General features: G+C 35.8%; 1 protein-coding gene across 2 annotated transcripts in view; it reads left to right on the top strand.

The window, feature by feature from the left end:
* Positions 1-23,802, top strand: part of LEPR (leptin receptor) — a 93,261-nt gene that overhangs the window by 44,511 nt on the left and 24,948 nt on the right. For both annotated transcript variants that reach the window (XM_065928579.1, XM_065928569.1), the window contains 8 exons: positions 3,631-3,776; positions 7,295-7,439; positions 14,257-14,547; positions 14,707-14,824; positions 17,527-17,726; positions 20,126-20,274; positions 21,404-21,563; positions 21,680-21,762. In XM_065928579.1, the coding sequence (XP_065784651.1) occupies positions 3,631-3,776; positions 7,295-7,439; positions 14,257-14,547; positions 14,707-14,824; positions 17,527-17,726; positions 20,126-20,274; positions 21,404-21,563; positions 21,680-21,762 (1,292 nt within the window). The remainder of the gene's footprint in view (positions 1-3,630; positions 3,777-7,294; positions 7,440-14,256; positions 14,548-14,706; positions 14,825-17,526; positions 17,727-20,125; positions 20,275-21,403; positions 21,564-21,679; positions 21,763-23,802) is intronic.

The following is a 23,802-nucleotide window of genomic DNA, read 5'->3' as shown; positions in this document are numbered from 1 at the left end:
CAAGCAATTCAGTCATGATGTTATACCATAGGGAAAAAACAAAAAAAATCTATAAAATGTCATCATCTTCTCTTTTTAAAACCAATTCTATCAGGTGGTTTTTTAGAGCCAACATTGAATTAAATTGTTTTTAAAAATAAGGTAGTTAAGACAAGGTGCTGTAATAGACTTTATAAGAAACTTTAAAAAATTTGTCTTATTTCAGATAATTTTGGGGAAAAAAATCTCTGTTTTGTTTTGTATATGGGTATATGTGATTAAGATCTCAAAATTGAAAGAAATAAAATAAGACAAGTTGTACGATAGAGAATGTCAGGTGTAGGGGTCTATTATTTCAGCTGTGGAAGTCCTCTTTTAGGAAATAGCATTTAAACTGAAAGAAAAAGAGATAACTATGCAAAAATCCAGAACTAAAGGTGCTCTGAGCAGGAAGAATAGCACTCACAAAACTCCTGGGATAGAATGAGCCCAGAATTTGGAAGAACCAAAGACAGGAGCCCTTTGCTTGGAGTAACTAAGGTAGGAGAACATTCAGAGATGTCGTTAGAGAGTCATCTGCATCCAGGTCATACCACAGGCTATGGTTACAAAGTTTGGATTTTATTCTAATTGCAGTGGAAGCTTTTGTACCAGGAGAGTGATGTGATCAGACATGTGTGTGTGTGTGGGGGGGGGCACATGCAAGCACACATGCGTGCTCGTGCACATGTTTAAAATGTATGCTATATTGAAGAAGTGAATTGATGGGGAAGGGAAAAAGGGTACTTGCAAGAATGGAAGCAGAGGACTCAGGCAGCTGCCAGAGTTGTCCAGTTGACTTAGGGTTGTTGCAGTGGAGAGGTAAAGAAATGTTCAGGCTTGGGATCTGTTAGGAGATGGTGCTTCCCTCATACTCAGTTGGTAAAGAAGCGCCTGCAATGCAGGAGACCCCAGTTCAATTACTGGGTTGGGAAGATCCACTGGAGAAGGGATAGGCTACCCACTGCAGTATTCTTGGACTTCCCTTGTGGCTCAGCTGGTAAAGAATCCGCCTGCAATGTGGGAGACCTGGGTTCAATCCCTGAGTTGGGAAGATCCCCTGGAGAAGCTATAGGCTAGCCACTCTAATATTGTGGCCTGGAGACTCACATGGACTGTATAATCCTTGAGGTTGCAAAGAGTCGGACACAACTGAGCGACTTTCACTTTCACTTTTCAGGAGATGGTGCAGACTGAAGTGGATTGGGTATGAAGGGTGAAGGACAGAGAGGAGTCAAGGATGACACTTAGGCTTGGTATAAGCCTAGGATGACACTTAGGACCTGGTTAGTAGCAGAATAGTGTTACCAAATGGGGATATTGGAGATAATTAACTGTGTGACTAATTATATTTGAGATGCTTATTAGAAATCAAAGAGACATTGAGTAGGTAGTTAGATATTTGATTCTAGAGTTCAGGGGAGATACGTATTTGGGAGTCTCTAGCATCAGATGTTTATGGGATTGTATGAGGTCATGCATTTAGAGTCCAGTGAGAGAAAGATTGAGAAAGATTGAGAGGCAATCAGAGAGAAGAGGAGTAAAGGAATGTGACGGCTGGAAACCAGGTGGACAAAGTATTTCTGCTTGTCCGCTACTCACAGAATAAGCAGTTGGGACACTGCTGAGAGATGGAGTAAAATGTATCAGACAGTTGACGCTGGATTCAGCAAAGAGTAGTAACCTTGATAAGAGTAGTTTCAGTGGACTGGCAAGAAGGAAGACCTGATCAGAATAGGTTGGTTAGGAAAATGGGATGCAAAATGGAGAGTAAGGAATTTTCCCCTGAAAGAAGCCAGTGTGTGTGGTCTGGGACTGAGTACCTAGGGGATCCAGGGGAAGATTTATTTTTAGATTTCTAATACAAAGACATATGTGTATGCATATAAGAAGTGTAAAATAGTTTATAATTTTATGATTTCACTTCTGTTTGGTGTCTGTTTTTTTTCTATCTTTTGGGTCATGAATTTCACCTGTTACTTCTAGACTTTAGAGTTTAGCCATTCCTGCTTTAAAGTAACTAAAATTTGTAGTATGTCGCAGAGAATAAAACTTCACTAATTTTGACTTGAGGAAAAGGAAAAAAACTATGACTGAATTCTTGAAATTATGGAATGTAGAAAATATTAATGTGCCATTATTTTTTGAAAATAAAATACATGTCAGTAAATATTTCAATGTAATGATGATGTCTATGTTTATGAGTAATTCTTGTTAATCATAAAAATCTTGAAAGCATAGAGATGCACACAGAAGAAAAATGCATCATTTATTTTCTACTATTTTGACATCTTTTCTATTTTAATGCATATTAACACATATCCTTTTATTTGTTCACATTTTAATGAATTCAAGTATATATGTTGCTTAATGGGCTTCCCTTTAAGCCCATTAAGATGGCTTGGATGGTAAAGAATCTGCTGCAGTGTAGGAGACCCGGTTCAATCCCTGGGTTGGGAAGATCCCCTGGAGAAGGGAATGACTACCCACTCCAGTATTCTGGCCTGGAGAATTCCATGGACTGTGTAGTCCATGGGGTCGTAAAGAGTCGGACACGACTGAGCGACTAACACTTTCACTTTCACATTGTTTAATAAACTTTCAAAACTAGCAATATTAAACTTTTTCAACATTCTTCTCTAATATGATTTTAATGACTATAAATTACTCTTAAGGGTATGAACTGTTACTTGTTCATCAGTTCTTTATTGTAAGATGTTTGTGTTGTTTCTACAGATGATTTAAAGTTTGTTGTATGTTTTAAATTGTATGTTTTATTTTTTTTTATTTTATTTTATTTTATTTTTTTAATTTTTAATTTTTATTTTTCAGTGGGTTTTGTCATACATTGATATGAATCAGCCATAGAGTTACACGAATTCCCCATCCCGGTTAAATTGTATGTTTTAAACTCCACAGCCATAAATCTCCACATATGTATTTACACAAATGCATATGCATACATAAAACACATAGACATATAAACTCAGAAATTAGATGCTGAGTTAAATACACCATTAGGAAAAGAACTCTATCTCCATTTCTGGTGACAAGCCAAGTCCTGCTACTACTGTGTTTACTGCATGTAAATTGTGTATGCTATGGGTTATTTGAGTGGGTATGTCTCGATTTGTTGAATTTGAAAATTAATGTTTACTGTTTTACGTACAGATTTACATGAATCTGCATGCGTATATGCATTGATTTTTGCATGCAAAATTTATATGCATTTTCCAAGTAGTGCTCTGCAAATGCTTGTTCTCCTTGTCATTCACTAAAACAGTGGGTTTCATCAGGGGAGGCTTCAAATAAGTGTGGGAAAAGCTAGGTTCAAAGTTAAAGTTAAGCAGGGCTTTTTTATAGCAGGAATTCACATTTGTCAAAATAACATCATTTTCTGATTTATAGTTTTTACCAGGTAGGGAGAAGGAAACGAAAATATATGGATTGCTATGGTAAGGTATAGTAGTAGAATATTTTGGTTCTGTAATTAGCCTTTGGATAAGGACTCCTTAGTTTAAAATATAGGATATGCTAAAAATTCATTTTGACTTCATTTCATGATTATCATAAAAATAACTTGACTTAAAAGTGTTCTCTTTTTTTCTTAAGTGAAGCCTGATCCACCATTAGGTTTGCGTATGGAAATCACAGACACTGGTAGTTTAAAGATTTCGTGGTCCAGCCCAACACTGGTACCATTTCAACTTCAATATCAAGTGAAATATTCAGAGAATTCTACAAAAAATATGAGAAAAGTAAGTATATTTTAGTAAATAAAATGAAAAGTTGAGAAGCAATTAAAGAAAAGGTGAGATGCCCTCCAAGTCCCATAGAGAATGCCTCTCATGTTTTTGAGGCGATTCAGTCATACTTCAATATCATACCACTGGCTTTCACTCAAGATCAGCAAAAGAAATGAGCATGCACACAACATTTCTGTATCTTCTATAAAATTATTTTAGAAAAGCTCTTCAGTGTTACTAAATATCTCTTACATGTGGATCCATGTTATATTTTGATAAGCATGACAGATTTCTCCGAGAATTTACTGCCAGAAAAAGTTCCTTTTCCAAAAGCTTATGTATACTAGATTAATTCTCTTTTTTCCCCCCTCACTCTCCTTCTCTGTCTCGTTAACACAGACAGACAGACACACACACACATGACTAATGACTACAAGAAGTCCAGATACAGAACTATTGAATTCATAATCATAGTATTTTCACTTAAAGACCTTCTTGGGCTTTTGATTTTACATGCCGTCCTTATTTTTCTTATTACTCAATATATTTGTTTATATGCAGTCCATGCATTTGTACAGTATAGTCTGTCAAACCTTTTCTTCAGAGGGTGTTGTGCACCCACTAGGTGTCAAAAACTCAGGATACACTAGTAGAACAAGATAAGGGAAGCTTGGAAGTGCAAGTGGAGAGGATGGGTTGTAATATTAATTAGAAGGAGGGGAAGATCTCTTTAAGAAAGTGATATTTGAGCAGGGATTTGAAGGAGGTGGTGATGCAGGGAAATTAGGGTCTAAATAGAGGAAATAGCAATTTAGAGGACCTTAGTTGGATGGGAAGTTGGAGGTCAGGGCAGTGAGTGAGATTAAGTGCAGTAGTGGAGGGGTAGGAGAGAAGGAGGAGTCGTGAAGAGCCTCATGGGTCGTAACTTTGGCATTTTAATTTGCAAAACTAATTGTTATATAACTTAGAGGTAAAAACTTGTCTTTTTAGATCTGGGCTAATTTTCTAAGACTTGCAGTTTAGTCACTCAGTTGTGTCTGACTCTTTGCGACCCCATGGACTGCAGCATGCCAGGCTTCCCTGTCCATCATCAACTCCTGGAGCTTGCTCAAATACATGTCCATCAAGTTGGTGGTGCCATCCAACCATCTCATCCTCTATCATCCTCCTCTCCTCCTGCCTTCAATCTTTCCCAGCATCAGGTTATTTTCCAGTGAGTCAGTTCTTTGTATCAGGTGGCCAAAGTATTGGAGTTTTAGCTTCAGCATCAGTCCTTTCAATGAATATTCAGGACTGATTTTCTTTAGGATTGACTGATTTGATCTCCTTGCAGTCCAAGGGACTCTCGAGTCTTCTCCAGCACTTCAGTTCAAAAGCATCAATTCTTCGGCACTTAGCTTTCTTTATAGTCCAACTCTCACATCCATGTATGACTACTGGAAAAACCATAACTTAGACTAGATGGACGTTTGTCTGCAACGTAATGTCTCTCCTTTTCAATATGCTGTCTAGGTTGGTCATAGCTTTTCTTCCAAGGAACAAGTGTCTTTTAATTTCATGGCTGCAGTCACCATCTGCAGTGATTTGGAGCCCCCCAAAATAAAGTCTGTTACTGTTTCCATTGTTTCCCCATCTATTTGCCATGAAGTGATGGGACCAGATGCCATGATTTTAGTTTTCTGAATGATGAGCTTTAAGCCAACTTTTTCACTCTTCTCTTTCACTTTCATCAAAAGGCTTGTTTGTTCTTTGCCTTCTGCCATTAGGGTGGTGTCATCTGTGTATCTGATGTTATTGATATTTCTCCTGGCAGTCTTGATTCCAACTTGTGCTTCTTCCAGCGCTGCATTTTGCATGATGTACTCTGCACATAAGTTAAATAAGCAGGGTGGCAGTATACAGTCTTGACATACTCTTTTCCCTATTTGGAACCAGTCTGTTGTTCCACGTCTAGTTCTAACTGTTGCTTATTGACCTGCATACAGGTTTCTCAAGAGGCAGGTCAGGTCATCTGGTATTCCCATCGCTTGAAGAATTTTCCAGTTTGTTGTGATCCACACAATCAAAGGCTTTGGCATAGTCAATAAAGCAGAAGTGGATGTTTTTTTGGAACTCTCTTGCTTTTTTGATGATCCAAAAGATGTTGGCAATTTGATCACTGGTTCCTCTGCCCTTTCTGAATCCAGCTTGAACATCTGGGAGTTCATGGTTGACGTACTGTTGAAGCCTGGCTTGGAGAATTTTGAGCATTACTTTGCTAGCGTGTGAGATGAGTGCGATTGCGCGGTAGTTTGAACATCCTTTGGCATTGCCCTTCTTTAGGATTGGAATGAAAATTGACATTTTCCAGTCTTTTTCCAGCAGTGGCCACTGCTGAGTTTTTCAAATTTGCTGGCATATTGAATGTAGCACTTTAACAGCATCATCTTTTAGGATTTGAAATAGCCCAACTAGAGTTCCATCACTTCCACTAGCTTTGTTCGTAGTGATGCTTCCTAATACCACTTGACTTCTGGATTTTAAATATAGGCAATCTGATATTGTTTAATGTATTGCTGAGGCTTTTTGCCATTTTTGGTCTGTGTTGCCCCACAGTCGAATGGGCCAGGAAGTTCAATAGCTTCGGAATACCTTATTGGTTGTTTTATGAAGTTACGTCTCTTATATGTTTTTACTCTGGTTTGTAAACTGTATTTTGATTGACTGTAGCTGATCATCATGGAGAAGGAAATGGCAACCCTCCGCAGTATTCTTGCCTAGAGAATTCCATGGACAGAGGAGCCTGGCAGGCTCTAGTCCATGGAGTTGCAAAGAGTCAGACACGACTGAGCAATTAACCCACACAGCTGATCATCAGACCAGGGTTCTTAAAATTATTCATGCCCTCCTTCCGTGCCCCATTGCTCTAGGAAGGTTTATAGCTCTCTGCCTACCCTGTACATCATCTTTTTTTTTTTTTTTAATATTTGCTTATTTATTCGTCTGTGTCAGGTCTTAACTGTAGCATGCAGGATCTTTGCTGTGTCAATTGGGATCTTTCATTATGCTGTGTGGGTTTAGTTGCTCCATGGGATGTGGGATGTTAGTTCCCCAACCAAGGATCAGACCTGTGTCCCCTGCATTGCAGGCAAGTTCTTAACCACTGGATGATCAAGGATGTCCCTCTGTGCATTGTAGTCTATTAATATCTTGTATGTTATTGATGTCAGCAAAGGCGTGAAGCTTCCCACTGATTTTAACTGTTCCTCTCCAAGTTTGAAAAGTCAGTATTCATTATCAGTTAAAAATATATGCTGATTATCACTGTGATTTTTTTCCCTTGAACTTACAGGCTTTTAAAAATACTATTGACTAATGTCAGTCAAACGTTTGTTACTGGGTTATTGATCTCTGTTAAATTCCACTGTGTCCAGCTAACTCCTCTGTAAGATTTTAATTCTTTGAAATTTGTAGAGACCTGCTTGTAATCAATTTTGGCAAAGGTTTCACATCAACCTGATGCTCTGATGTTTTCAAATGATATTTAACAGGCTGATGAGATTGTCTCTGCTACATCTCTGCTAGTAGACAATGTGCTTCCTGGGTCTTCATATGACGTGCAGGTGAGGAGCAAGAGATTGGATGGCCTAGGACTCTGGAGTGACTGGAGTGCCCTTCTTACCTTTACTACACAAGGTAGGTTTTGTAGGAGTCACTTCTGTTCATAGGGGAGTATGATTCCCAAATTGCCTTTGGCATATTATACTTGTCTTAAATTTTGTGGTGATAAACCAAAAGGAGGAATGCTGTTTTAACTTCTAATTTAAATTTTGAACAAGGTAATCCTTTAGTGAAAATTTGTGTGAGAGTTCCCTCATTTATGTGCATCCATAACAGTATCTTGCTGAATTACTCTTTCTTACTCAAAAGACAGAATTGATATAAAAGTTCCAAATATACAAATTCAGAACACTGCTTGTTCTTATGTTTCCTGAATTTACACTTGAAAATCAAATATATTTATTTGGTATAAGTTTTAAATATTGAAGTTTTATTTGAATATTATATATGTTATATAATAAGCAATTCTTTCCACTCCAGATGCTTGCTTTTCAAAGCTTTTACTTTCAGTTTTCATGTTTTTAGAATAATCTTTAACATCAGAAAAACTGCAGTTTGTTCACAGCTTCCTCATGGAGTTGAGGTGCAATGTTTTACATAGAGGCCCAGGAGTCTAGTGGTGGTAAGCCCTGGCACAAGCCAGGCTGTGAATGTAGGAAGGCAGTTCATAGTTCTTTGACTAGTTTTCAATCTATTAAATGTGCAAATCATTCCCACTCAAACTTGCTCAGGTTGATAGTAGATATACGGAGAAAGCAAGTACCATGTAAAACACTAAACCATGTAAACATGTAGAACACTAAACAGGCTTATTTATCAGTTGCTTACTAGTTAAAAATCATTGATTGTCAAAGAGTAAGTATCAGTAGTAGTTTAAACGCACTGACTTTGGAGTCTGACAGAATTTTGTCAGAGTCCTGGCCACCCCCCTTATTTGGAAAGTTTCTTAACCTCCCTATACCTCAATTTCCTCATCTATAGAATAAGGAATTTTTATATGGATAGAATGAAATGATGCACATAAAGTGTGCTTACTGCAGTGCCTGACTCTTAGTAAGCACTTGTGAAATAGTGGATCACAGTTGATAAATATCAGGCTTGTAAATTGACAAACTCAATATTCAGAATCTCAAAGTCTAATGAAACTTAGAGGCTGACATGATACATACCTAATTGCTTAGCACAAATAACACTGTGAGAAGAGCTAAAGTAAGTGCTAAGCTTTAGAAGGGATTAATTCTCACTGGAAAGTCAGGAACCATGAGTGAACAGATTTAGAAGGCAGGAATTTCTCATCTCTATTCCTCAAATTATTATTGAGTATCACAATGTATGTAATAGGATGCTGAAAATTCAACTTTTGTTCTATCTTGAATTGTATATCACTGACTAATAGGTCTTAATGACCAGCTGTGAAATACATAGAGTGGAATGAATTAACAGCATCAAACTTCAATGAATGTCCCATGGAGGTTTTTATATAGTGGGATTGGGTGAAGTGGGTGGTGGGGTAGGTAGATGACAGGGGAGGTGGAGGCAGCAGCCCCTGCTCCCATTCTGAATGGCCCATAACTTGTACCTTTATTTTGCTGTCTGGTGAAATGTTCTCTTCCACAAGAAAATGGCTTCATTCTTTGCTGTTTTTCTTCTAAATAAGATCTGAGAACCTACCCTCACTGAAGAAAAGGGAAATTCTAAAAGAATCATGATTGTTTTAAAGTTTTCTGATGTTCAAGTCATACATTTATACCTTCCTAGTATAATGACTCCTAGCAAAGTTATGTATTCAGTTGGATTAAATGAAATATTTGATCCAGAATAATTTAGTAACTACTTGTATCACATTTCATATAAGGTCTTATTTTGGGTTGTTCAACTGAGGTTCTTAGACTTTTCAATGGACATATTTTTAGTTCTATTTTGCTTTATGCAAAACTCTTTTATACTTCTATTTCTTTCCTAGTTCATATCAGTATCTATAGGATTAAATTTACTTAGTTTACTAAGATGTTGTATCATATTTTGCTTTCATAATAAACCAGATATTTTAATATATACTATAAGGGGATCGGGATGGGGAATACATGTAACTCCATGGCTGATTCATGTCAATGTATGACAAAACCCACTGAAATATTGTGAAGTAATTAGCCTCCAACTAATAAAGAAAAAAAAAAAATCACATCACTAGCTGAAAAAAAAAAACACATATGTACACATGTATATGCCCTTCCATAGGCAAATATTATGGGTTTTGTTTACACGAAGGTGATAAAGGTATGTTTTGTTGAAAACAAGAATTGCCAGTTTATTTGCTTGTGCAGTTTCCAGTAATTGTTGTTCTTCAGTCACTAAGTCATGTCTGACTGTGACTCCAGGGACTGCAGCACTCCAGGCTTCCCTGTCCTTCACTATCTCCCAGAGTTTTCTCAAATTCGTGTTCATTGAGTTAGTGATGCTATCCAGTCCTCTCATCCTCTGCCACCCGCTTCTCCTTTTGCTTTCATTCTTTCCCAGCATCTTTTCCAGTGAATCAGCTATTCTCATCAGGTGGTCAAAGTATTGGAGCTTCAACTTCAACATCAGTCCTTCCAATGAGTATTCAGGGTTAAATGATTTCCTTTAGGATTTACTGGTTTTATCTTCTTCCTGTCCAAGGTCAAGAGTTTTCCCCAGCATCACAGTTCAAAAACATCAATTCTTTGGTGCTCAGCCTTCTTGATGGTCCAACTCTCACATCTGTACATGACTATGGAAAAATTATAGCTTTGATTGTATGGATCTTTGTCGACAAAGTGATGTCTTTGCTTTTTAATATGCTGTCTAGGTTTGTCATAGTTTTTCTTCCAAGGAGCAAGCATCTTTTAACTTCTTGGCTGTAGTCACCATCCACAGTGATTTTGGAGACCAAGAAACAATATTACCATTAATAGCCAGCCTTTTACTTATTCAACACAGATGTCCTTTTAGTGACTGTAGACATTCCAAACAGAAAAACCTGAAAATGAGGAAGGAATGCAGACAGTGAGTAAACAACTACCTCAAAGGCCAGAATTTGTTGATGTAGCAGTGAATGTGAGGTTAAGCTTACTAATGTAACCAATTTGGATAGCTCAGATGCCATGAGTGATACCATGTGATAATCAAGGGAAAGACAGAAACTTGTCAAATAGAAAGTAGATTAGGACACCGGTAGAGGGGAGGAGAGCTTATATTCTTTAGCATCTCCCAAGCACATTTTTATATTCCAGTATTATCTGCTGTAATGATGTAACATGTATTAAATCACAAATAAAAGGTAGAAGTAGATTGAGAACTCCTTCTTGAATAATAATAATATTGACAATTATAGGGTGCTTCCTGTGTTTCAGGCACTATGTGCTTTGCACATACTAACATTTTATCCTTTCAATGACCTGTGGGATAAGTACTGTTATCCCTCTTTTATAAACAAAGAAGTTGAGAATTAGATAGGGTTAAGTACTTGCAACAGTTGATACAATTACAAAATAGCCTAACTCCAAAGTTCATGTTTATAACCACTAGTAAGGTAATTAAGTGCATAATGTATAATTATACAAGATTTCTGGTAGCCCTAAAAATTGACCCTCAAAGTTAGTAAGCAGTAAATTTAATTATATAGGGCATTTTATTGGAACACCTCATTTCCTTCATGATTCCTGGTAAATGAGGTTTTAGTGTTGCTTAGGTTTTTTGGTTTAGGTTTGCTGAGTTATGCTGGCTGCAATGTCTGCACTTTCTAGTGCTGACTACACTTGAGGCTCGTTTCCTGAAAGCTGTGCAACAGCAAAATATGTCTCCAAACTCAGGGACTTCCTATTCCTGTGTAAAGAGATTCGAATCCTTCTCCCTTAAGTCTAGCTACCATTGTTCACTGTCCAGCAAACAGAAACATTCCATGAGACTGAGGCGTTAATTTGTTTAGAATGTGTTAGCACACCTGTTTTATTATTTCCAAACACTTAGAACAAAGGTTACTTGATGTAAATATTGCTGCAGGCAAAATACTAATTCTCAGAACCTTTGTAACTGCTGCGTTTTATTCATTAATGCATTTAAGCTGTACCTACCAAGTGCATAGTTAATGAAGCATTGACTATTCCTAGTCAAGGAGTTCTTATGGATTCTTTTTTTTCAAAAACTAATTCATTCATTTTTAATTATCATTGAAAAATGGCTAATATGTCACTTGTTAGTAAGGCAGAAATCACCTGGTTTTTAGTTTAGGCCTCCTGTTATTATCACAGGTTTCTTTTTTTTTTTTCATTTATTTTTATTAGTTGGAGACTAATTACTTCACAGCATTGCAGTGGGTTTTGTCATACACTGACATGAATCAGCCATGGAGTTACATGTATTCCCCATCCCGATCCTCCCTCCCACCTCCCTCCCCACCCGATCCCTCTGGGTCTTCCCAGTGCACCAGGCCCGAGCACTTGTCTCATGCATCCCACCTGGGCTGGTGATCTGTTTCACTATAGATAATATACATGCAGTTCTCTTGAAACATCCCACCCTCGCCTTCTAAAGTCTGTTCTGCACATCTGTGTCTCTTTTTCTGTTTTGCATATAGGGTTATCATTACCATCTTTCTAAATTCCATATATATGTGTTAGTATGCTGTAATGTTCTTTATCTTTATGACTTACTTCACTCTGTATAATGGGCTCCAGTTTCACTTATGGATTCCTTTAAAGTGAATTTAATAGGTTCTTTCTCTATAGCTGCTGGGAGATGCTTTTCAAGGAAAACCCAAGACTTACCAGAACTTATGAATATTGCAATTTACATACTAAAAACAACTTTAGAAGTGCTGAATTCCTGTAGTAACTTTATTAACTGCATTCTTGTTGCTGTGAAAGAAGAGGAGAAACAGATATTAGATAATATCTACATTTCTTGTGCAGCTCTTATACCAGGTTAGAGAAAATACTTTTTTCTTAAAGAAAAATAGGTAATCTGCTCCAAGAATTAAAAAATCTATTTTATGGGGCTATGATAAAGACACGCATTTTAAAATAATTTATCTAAAATGTTTGATTCATGATTTATGTTCTTTTGAGTAATTTACTAATATTTGTCAATAGAATTTCCTTTTTAAATAGAATTCATTAATGCAGATCCTGTAAAGGTATTGATATTTGGTCATGAGAAGAAAATCATTGTTGTCTTAATTAACAAACTGTTGTGTAGTAGTATCTCACATGAGAATAAAAGATAGATATATTTATATTATTTTGAAAATTAAATAGTTTCAACACATATCAATTTCAATACATTTGTTCAATGTAAATTTTATAGATCATCAGGTTTTTAATAACTTGTCTTTTAAGCTATGTTAGCATTTAATTACATGAAAATGCTGTGGCTTTAATTCTGTTTCTCAATTAAGTCTTACTTAGGCTTCAACTTCAAAGTGAAATGCTTTGAGTTTTTTATTATCTTTCAAATTAAAGCTTCAATTTAATTTTGGAAATCTTATTTGTACTCTTCTTTAAAAAGACTGAATTGAGACTTTTGAGGCAGTTGGTAATGAGGTGTGTGGTAAGTGAGTAATCACCAGTGAAGCCTGAGTGCCTCCCTAGGTGAGATTCATAAATATAAGGGCTAACTTCCATCCAGTAATTTCATGCTATGAAGTTTTTTCCTGTTTATACTTGATTGTAGACATAGCAAATGCAAATATCTTCTATAGATTGTAGATATTAAGACACTGGAGTTTAACATACTATTACAGAAAAGAGAAAAATAGTAAGAACTAATCAAAGTTTTTGAATTTGTTTTGAGGGTAATTCAAAGGATATATATGGACACAGATATTCATATTCCACAGCATAAAATAGCTTACCTTAAATTTTACAACTGAAATATCCTGTTTTCATAATGCAATATGGCAGAAATAGTTTCTTCCTGTGTAAACATTCATTTACTTTTATTCTGTTTCTAATTAAAGAAAAGAGAGACTTAACTATGGCTTCCCAGGTGGTGCAATGGTAAAGAATCCACCTGCCAATGCAGGAGACATGGGTTTGATTCCTGGATCGGGAATATAAGTGGCAACCCACTCCAGTACTCCTGCCTGGAGAGTTCCATGGACAAAGGAGCCTGCAACAGTCTGTTGGGTCACAGAGTTGGAGACACCTGAGCACACAAAGAGAAAGAAAATGTTTCCAATAATAGGAGACTGAAATAGCACTAGGGAATAGTGTATAGATGTTAAAAATAATATTTTAGAGAAATATTGATTCCCCTTGTCCTCAACCACACGACACTGGCACTAAATAAAATGATGTTACAGAACAGTATTTGCAGTTTTGCCTGCCTTATTTGCTGGTGTATCATTGAGTTTTCATTTCCTAACAAGTTTTCTTATTTAAAGCTATTTCTCTACTTGCTTACTTGAAATTTTCATGTATTCAAATGAGAGAAGGGCTATCACCATGTCTTCTTTAGGATTTTGCTTTGTAGGGATTTGATTTGAAAACTTGCCGAACGTTCACTGATTCTGAAAGCAGAGTCTGATGAAAGACATGCCATGGTAGAATTAGACTATATTTCATCTTCACTAATTTTCTGCCTATCAACAAGTGACAGTTATTCACTAAAACATATTTTATAATGAATAAATCTCTGTTCTTAGAAAATTCTGAAGACATTTGTGGACACTAAAGTCATTTGAGAATGAGAATGCTTGGGATGCTTACTCACTATACGTGAATGGCAGCTACAGTTCTGCAGTCTGTCAGCACACTCATTTTATTTGGGGCAGAATAATCCTGAATGCCTGGTGAATCCTTTTTACGTGGTATCAATTACTTATGTGATGGTTTCTTTCTTGATCTTATATCCTATCTTTCTTCCCCCATTACAGATGTCATATACTTTCCACCTAAAATTCTGACAACGGTTGGGTCTAACGTTTCTTTTCACTGTATCTATAAAAATGAAAAGAAGATCGTTTCCTCAAAAAAGATTGTTTGGTGGTTGAATTTAGCTGAGAAAATTCCTCAAAGACAGTATGATGTTGTGGATGATCATATTAGCAAAGTTACTTTTCCCAACTTGAATGCAACCAAACCCCGAGGAAAGTTCACCTATGATGCAGTGTACTGCTGCAATGAGCAAGAGTGCCACCATCGCTATGCTGAGTTATATGTGATTGGTAAGAATCCCAGGCTTGTCTTCTTTCTTTCCATGAGATACATTTTTATTATGGACTCTATTTTAGAGTCCCATTGAAGATGCTAAGGAAATTTTATTTTCATTAAGAAATGTTTTGGTGTTTTTGCTTTATAGTAATATTTTAATGTGTTTTAAATAGATGTCAATATCAATATATCATGTGAAACTGATGGGTACTTAACTAAAATGACTTGCAGATGGTCACCCAATGCAATCCAATCACTTGCAGGAAGCAATTTGCAGCTGAGGTATCATAGGTATGTATTATTTTTGTTATTTTATTCTTCTGTGGATATGGTGAGATAAACATTTCTTATAAAAATGTCATGATAGTGATAGCCTTGTAGGTTTATTCCTGAAAGAGGAAAGTAGAATATACTTAATTAGGAAATTTTTGAGGAGTTAAATAAATTGGTGATTCTTGAAAAAATTCACACACAAAAAGTTGTAATTTGTTTTTACTTCAGATTATTTTTTCTGATGATCAGTTAATTCTCCACAATTGCTTTTAATGTGGAAAAATAATTAATATGTTGTTAATGAATGAAATCCCCAAAACTAATGTCTATACATTTTTAATTTGACTTGGAGAACTGACTAGAGGAAAATATAAAGGATTATAGAAGCCTCATATCATTTGCTGAAGATTAAGCTTTTAGAAAAAATTGGAGGTAGTGGCACAGAGATTGTGAGAAACAATATGAGTGGTTTTTATAAATAGGTAAGATTATTTTTTTAATTGAACTGTAGTTGATTTACAGTGTTGCGCTAGGTTCAGGTGTGCTGCAAAATGATTCAGTTATGCATATATATGTGTGTGTATGTGTATATATATTCTTTTTCAGATTCTTTTCATTATAGGTTATTATAAGATACTGAATATAGTTCTCTGTGCTACATAGTAAATCCTTGTTGTTTATCTATTTTATAAACAGTAGTATGTGTCTGTTAATCTCAAATTCCTAAATTATTTATTTTTTCCCTCCTTTCCCCTTTGGTAACCATAACTTTGTTTACTTCACAATGCTTAAACTATTCTAGTAAAGAGTAATTTCATTTGTTTTTTACCCTTCTCTGTTTTAAAAAGAATTCAAGTTCATTGTCTTCCTATAATACTCTCCTTCTCTTTGTAAATGCTTTTATCTAAAATGTGTTGATTAGGACAAGATAGACATATTTTCATTTTTATAATACTCTTTAGTAATTTTCAAGAATGTGTACTACTCTTAAACACCCTGTCTCCATTTGTATCAGGACTTTCAGTTTTATAACTTGTGCTCATTTATTTTTAAAATCTAAAGTTACTACTTGAAAAACAAGCACATTTTCTCAAATAATGTGTTCTGATCTATTCCTACTGCTACCAATCTATTCTTACGTAGTATTAGAAAAAATGGGGCAATTTCTTCATCTCTCATGTGGGAATAATAGCTGTCTTCATCTTACTTGATGAGTATTTTAAAATCAATAGGATGTTCACTGTATACCACATTACTTTTGTAATCTCTTTACTTTCTTTCCATGACATTTTCAGTGGTGTTTGTGGATGATTGTTCTCTAAGCATTTTGAGTCATTTATCTTCCCTAGTATTTTCAGAAGAACCATGAAACTAGCTGCATATGCTTGGTCGAGTTTTTTAACCTCTCTAAGCTTCATTTTCCTAATCTGTACAATGGAACGAATAATAGGACTTGAAGGGTTTCTGTGAGAGTTAATAATATTTTATTTAATTATAATCAAGTGATGTGATTTCTTCTGGTAAACATTCAATAAATGTTTGTATCTATCATAATGATAGTGATGCTAATCTTTGAATTCCAGGTGGACTGCTAATATGCTTCTGTACAAGATGATGAATCCTCATCCCACTTTCTCATCTAACCTCACCCATCACAGTCTTGCACATAAACACACACATACACAAACTCACACATGGTTGTAATTTTTGAGGAAATAGGAAGAAAAAGGTGTCACAAAAAATGGAAAATAAGGGACAGAAAAATATAGATATTCCATTTTCATGTAACCTCCTTACTCCCATTCCTAAGGAAATAATAACTGCTACCTTTAGCACTTAACTACTATATTTAAAGCAAATAATGGCAGAAGAGTTATTTCAAAGAAGAGGTGAAATGCTTTATATTCTGTAAGGTATAGTGTTGATTGGGATGTAGTGATAAAAATATTTTCTTAATTTTCTTCTCTGAGAAAATAAGTGATATACCTGACTATATGCCTGCGTGCTCATTCATGTCCAACTCTTTGCAACCCCATAAACTGTAGCCCACTAGGCTCCTCTGTCCTTGGGATTCTTCAGGCAAGAATACTGGAGTGGGTGCCATTTCCTTCTCCAGGGTATTTTTCCAACTCAGAGGTTGAACCCATGTCTCCTCTGCACTGGCAGGTGAATTCTTTACCACTGGGTCACTTGGGAAGCTCATCTGACTATATATAAGTCAAGAATTGGTATTATTTTAATTATATTGCTTTGAACTAGAATATATCAGGGCCATGTCAATTAAGATATAATTTGCTATCAATTATGTTTTCAATTTGTGGTAGAATTTAAAGTGCAAGGAATGTACCTTCCTTTCCATCTCAGGAATGTCCCATTATCATTTATGATCTTTATTTTAAAAATTCGATCACTGAGCTCTATTGGCATAGCTTCCAAAGTGGTGTAAGTCCTATCTCTAATTGGATCCTTCTCTCCTTACTAGAAAATTGTCATTTACTTCAATTGCATACCCACTTACTGTCAAGTGAAATATTTAATAAGCGTTTTCTATTTTTATGGAAAGATTGTAATATAGCTGGGAATTAAAAAATGCCGTTCCAGTAAGAACAACTACTTTTAGATGGAGCAAAAACTGTCTATTTTAAATAAGAAATCTTCTCAGATATCTTATTGCTTTCATCATTGTTGTATACTTATTGATTGTTTTTGTATCTTTTAAGGAGCAGCCTTTACTGTTCTGATGTTCCATCTATTCATCCTGTATCTGAACCCAAAGATTGCCACTTGCAGAGAGATGGTTTTTATGAATGCATATTTCAGCCAATCTTTCTATTATCCGGCTATACAATGTGGATTAGAATTAATCACACGTTGGGCTCACTGGACTCTCCACCAACTTGTGTCATTCCTGATTCTGTGGGTATGTCAAAAACTATATGTATGTCTTCATTTTTATTAGCAGATTTGGATTCAGACTGATTTGGGGTGACAGTTGAATTTTGCTATTTTCTGATCACACTAGATTAAAAAATTATTTTCCTATTTGCAGTGGGATTGAAAAGACAATCAGCCTTAGACAATTTTACAATTTTTATTTTACTTATATAGCACAATTTTTAGCAATAGGAATATGTTTAGCACATGATTTGCTGAGTTATATCGGTTACTGGGTTTGAAATTTGGTACTAATATTATTCTAAATAATACACTATTTTATGTTTTTTCTCAATATATATATGACAACATCTGATGTTTTTAATCTAAAAGTTTAATTTGGATATTCTGATGGTTTTTGAAATCTGAGTAGTCATAACTCAAGGCTATTTAATTTGTAAGGCTGGATAGGAAGCAGAAGGATTCAAAATAACTCAAGTGAAATAAAGAGAAAATGATCAAGATGATGACATCCATCATAGTATTTTAAAAAGATTTTAATTTCAAAGGACAAAGAGAACCCTTGGAAATTTTGGTATATCGCTCCAAGTATCACTGTGAAATCTTTGAAAAATGGCCCATTTATGATTGTCTGGCAAAGACAGAAGAGTATCTTTTGATGCTGTATACTATTTTGTTGGGAAATTATACCAAAAATTAATATTAGTCCATTGTATTTTCAGATAATTAATACATATCTGACTTCAAATTTAAATTTTGTTAGATATAGGATGAAATTGTCATAATCAAAAAAATTTTCTTTCAATATGAAGTCCCAATTAATTGATCTGCCCTCTTCAGTCCTCTCACTAGTTTAGTTCCATTTTAAGTGATTTTATTGTAAGGAGTACTTCTCTGATACTAAGTATCCTATGATAGCAAAGAATTCTTCTACACCCCTCCCCACAAACATGCACAGATACACCCTCACATCTATTATGTGACAACTGCAGCTTGGATTCAATTTGATATCTGAACAATTTCTGATGTTACTCTTTTCAGTACTAATATAAGGCATTTAAATTGGACTTATATTGCCTGCTAAATATTAGAAGACACTGAAAATTCAACTTTGGGAATGACAGCTTCTCATTTTACTAGCTTTGTTAACTTGGGCTAGTTGCTTAAATGCTCTGAGACTATTTAATCATCTATAAAATGTGGAAAACTCCTTCTACTTCCCTAAGGTCGGTATTCTGGGGATCACATGAACTATTGTACTTCAAATCATTCCTTGTACAAACTAGGCATTCGTGGAATATATAGATGTGATGTCCATATGATTCAGTCAAGTGCAATCACAGATTTAATGCCTTAGGGTCTTTTGGAAGCTCATACTTCTTTTCTTGAGGAGGAATTATTAATACCTTTTCAAAAGGTAAAAAATTTGTCATCATACTGGTTGGTGAAGAATGTCTTCTTGGCATTTGAGGAATTGAATAAGCATGAGATACTGAGTAATAATAAAAAAGTTTAGGAGTTTTGGTTATCCACAGTCTGAAGAAGTATTGTTGATGAAATCTGGAGCTTCGAAGGTTAACACTATTGTGGTTATTCTTTGAGTTATTAGTTCTCAAATACACTGAGTTTGAGTATTGTCTTTTACTATTTTTTTAAAAAGCTCTTGCCATCTGGTCCTCTTTGCTTTTGTTTCTACCTCTAAAAAGCCTATTTTCCTCAGACGGTGAGAACCAAGGCTTTACTCTGCAAGACTACCTCTGACCTTAGCTAGAAATACCTTTTAACAAACAGTAGAAAGGTTTGAAACCACATGTGTGGAAACGGATGAACTATATAGTTTTTGCTTTTAGTTAAAGTTCTATATAGAACAGAGTTTGCTACTAAATTTCTTATGTGTTCAGTATGGTATCTTTTGCATGCAGAGACAATAGCTCCATTTCTAATCAGGTCTTACTATTAATGTGCAGAGTGACATGGACAATAAATTGACCTTTTTTCAATCAATAGCTCTATTTGCAAAATAGACATAATCTCTTTCTTATGTATCACATAAAGTTATAGGGGATAAAATTAGACAATGAATAAGAAAATTATGAGAAAGAGATGTTGCTTTATAAATAGAAGGTATGGAAGATTATTGTTGCTAAGTCGTGTCTGACTCTTTATGACCCTATGGACTGTAACCTGCCAGGCTCCTCTGTCCATGGCATTTCTCAGTCAAGAATACTGAACTGGGTTGCCATTTCCTTCTCCAGGGTATCTTCCTGACCCAGGGATCAAACTCACATCTCCTGCTTGGCAGGTGGATTCTTTACCACTGAGCCTCCTGGGAAGCCCAGTGGAAGATTATAAAATCATAATAACATTTAAAAACATTGTTACTATTTAAATTACTGTTACATAATACTTTAAATTTTTTTCCAGTGAAACCACTGCCTCCATCCAGTGTGAAAGCAGAAATTACTGTAAAAATTGGATTATTGAAAATATCTTGGGAAAAGCCAGTCTTTCCAGAGAATAATCTTCAGTTCCAGATTCGCTATGGTTTACGTGGAAAACAAGTACAATGGAAGGTAATTTTTACCTGGAAATTTCTTGAACTTGCCTCACTAAATATTATTTCTTATAACTGTTTAAGAATTTTATTGCATAAGTTTTATTTTACTGGCATAAAAATACATCCTCCTGTGTTCTGTAGTTCTTTTTGTTAAATTTTTGTTGTTGTTCAGTCGCTCAATCATGTCCATCCAACTCTTTGCGATCCCACTGGCTGAAGCACAACAGGCTTCCTTGTCTTCCACTATCTCCCAGTTTGCGTAAGTTCTATCCATTGAGCTGCTAACCCTTTCAAGGAATGAAATGTCCTGTGATTGATCATTTCCCAAGGTGTTTTTTTTTTTCCCCAAGCTGTGTTTTATAGAACATTGATCCCATAAAATGTTTCTTGAACAAAGATCACATTAAATAAAGTTTACAAACCTTGCATCACTACTTGTCCCTAGTGTAGCATCATGATACTTTGCATGTTAAAGATTTGGAGAAGTCCTAAATTTAGGAGACATTTGTGACTTTATTTCATTCTGTTTCTCAAACTCATTTTACCAAGGAATCTTTTTCCCTCTAACACACATATTCAATGGAACACATTTTGGAAGTTGCTTTTATCAAACAACCAGAATGACACCACAGTGGCAAGTGAATATATGATACCTTTTTGTTTTGGTTTTCTGACAGCAGCCTGCAAAACCTAGAAATAACTTAGAAATAATAAATAATAGGAGCTCCTATTATATCTAGATCACAGTGATTTCAGCTGAATGTGACAGTTTGCCTACTTACTAAAAAGACTGAATATCAGATGGGCCCTATACAGTAGGCCCTATCTGACCACTAATTTAAAATTAATAAAAGTCTGTGGAGAGAGGTTAGCAATAGGGTAAGAGGGTGATTGGGAAGTGAGGTTGCAAGAGAACTCTTGTCCTAGTCTTGTCATGAGATGGAAATAACAAGATGGCTAAGGCAATCCTTAACTTGAAGGAACTCACATTGCAAGCCTAGTAAACTTCTAAAGTCAGAAAACACAAAGTCAGTTCTCTCTCAGTTTTGGAATAGTGTTAGAGTTTAAAATAAAATGCACCTCAGGGTCTTTTAGCTACCTATGGGTTAATAATGATCAGTCTAATGATTTGACTTGTTTTGCAGATGTTTGAGGTATATGATGCAAAGTTAAAATCTGCCAGTCTCCCAGTGCCAGACCTCTGTGCAGTCTATACTGTCCAGGTGCGCTGTAAGAGGCTAGATGGACTGGGATATTGGAGTAATTGGAGCTCTCCAGCCCACACAGTTGTCATGGATGTGAAAGGTCTGTAGAGATTTTGTGAAGTGCCTTAAAAATGCCTAAGTGTGTGCTTCAAATATGACTGAAAGATAATCCTTCCAAGATCATATGTAAAACATAGGCTCCTTGTCATTTTGCAGTTCCTATCAGAGGACCTGAATTTTGGAGAATAATTAGTGAAGACACCACTAAAAAAGAGAGAAATGTCACTTTGCTTTGGAAGGTATTCCTGATTTTCATGTTATTTAAACTTCTACTTCTATATCTTGAAAGATTTGCTTCATTGTAAAAAGATTTACTCAATAATACCATCTTTTGTAAACTCTGCAATCCCACATTTATTTCCGTTTGAAGATGTTGCTTACAGAGAGCCGAGATGTAGAGTAAAGGAAGCACTGATTTGGAGTTTGGAGACTTTAATTCTGCTTTTTGTTGACATGGTGTAGTGAATCAGTGTTATTTTGACAGTCACTTAGACCTTTCACCCTCAGTTTCCTCATCTCTATCAACATAAGATTGGACTGGATAATATCTAGTGTTCCTTCAAGTCCAAAAAATTCCATTAGTGTTTAATTCTAACCTGAGTAAACATGCCCTTCCCTACATACCTCAAGGACATTGAGATTGTTCTTTCTGTATGATGGCAAATATACAGCAAATATTTCTAAAAACAATAAGTATAGAACTTAGCAATTTTGAAAGCATTCTTACTCCCAAATGAATTGATTTCTGTCCCAAGTGAATGTATTTTTTTTTTGTTAGAATTTTCAGGGGATACAAACATTCAGTCCTTACAAACATCATTTGTCATTAGGGAAATCCATACTAGAACAACAATGAGATACACTACATACTTTTTAGAATGGTTAAAATCCAAAAAACTCACATAAATTGTTGACTAGAATGTGAAGCAACAGGAACTTTTATTCTTTGCTGGCGGTAATGCAAAATTGTACAACCACTTTGGAATATAGTTTGATAGATTCTTATAAAAAGAACTTTGGTACTTTCATATAATGGAATAATGTGTGTGTGTGCTAAGTCGCTACAGTCCTGTCTGACTCTTTGTAACCCTATGGACTGTAGCCCACCAGGCTCTTCTGTTCATGGGATTCTGTGGGAAAGAATGAGTTGAGTGGGTTGCCATGCCCTCTTCCAGGGGATCTTCCTGACTCAGGAATCAAACCTTCATTTCTTACCATTGGCAGGCAGGTTCTTTACCACTAGTGCTGACTGGGAATAAATTTCAGTGATAAAAAGAATATAAAGCCACAGAAGATATGGATGAGTCTTTTTTTTTTAATTTTTTTATTTTTTCGTGGGTTTTGTCATACATTGATATGAATCAGCCATAGAGTTACACGTATTCCCCATCCCGATCCCCCTCCCACCTCCCTCTCCACCTGATTCCTCTGGGTCTTCCCAGTGCACCAGGCCCGAGCACTTGACTCATGCATCCCACCTGGGCTGGTGGTCTGTTTCACCATAGATAATATACATGCTGTTCTTTCGAAACATCCCACCCTCACCTTCTCCCACAGAGTTTAAAAGTCTGTTCTGTACTTCTGTGTCTCTTTTTCTGTTTTGCATATAGGGTTATTGTTACCATCTTTCTAAATTCCATATATATGTGTTAATATGCTGTAATGTTCTTTATCTTTCTGGCTTACTTCACTCTGTATAATGGGCTCCAGTTTCGTCCATCTCATTAGAACTGATTCAAATGAATTCTTTTTAACAGCTGAGTAATAATCCATGATGTATATGTACCACAGCTTCCTTATCCATTCATCTGCTGATGGGCATCTAGGTTGCTTCCATGTCCTGGCTATTATAAACAGTGCTGCCATGAACATTGGGGTGCACGTGTCTCTTTCAGATCTGGTTTCCTCAGTGTGTATGCCCAGAAGTGGTATTGCTGGGTCATATGGCAGTTCTATTTCCAGTTTTTAAAGAAATCTCCACACTGTTTTCCACAGTGGCTGTACTAGTTTGCATTCCCACCAACAGTGTAAGAGGGTTCCCTTTTCTCCACACCCTCTCCAGCATTTATTGCTTGTAGACTTTTGGATAGCAGCCATCCTGACTGGCATGTAATGGTACCTCATTGTGGTTTTGATTTGCATTTCTCTGATAATGAGTGATGTTGAGCATCTTTTCATGTGTTTGTTAGCCATCTGTATGTCTTCTTTGGAGAAATGTCTGTTTAGTTCTTTGGCCCATTTTTTGATTGGGTCACTTATTTTTCTGGAATTGAGCTTCA

This window comes from Muntiacus reevesi, chromosome 1 (genome assembly GCF_963930625.1).
Source record: "Muntiacus reevesi chromosome 1, mMunRee1.1, whole genome shotgun sequence".
In the NCBI taxonomy this organism is placed as follows: domain Eukaryota; kingdom Metazoa; phylum Chordata; class Mammalia; order Artiodactyla; family Cervidae; genus Muntiacus; species Muntiacus reevesi.
The sequence above is the reverse complement of the archived record's forward strand: the minus strand, read 5'-3'. Positions and strand labels throughout refer to the sequence as shown.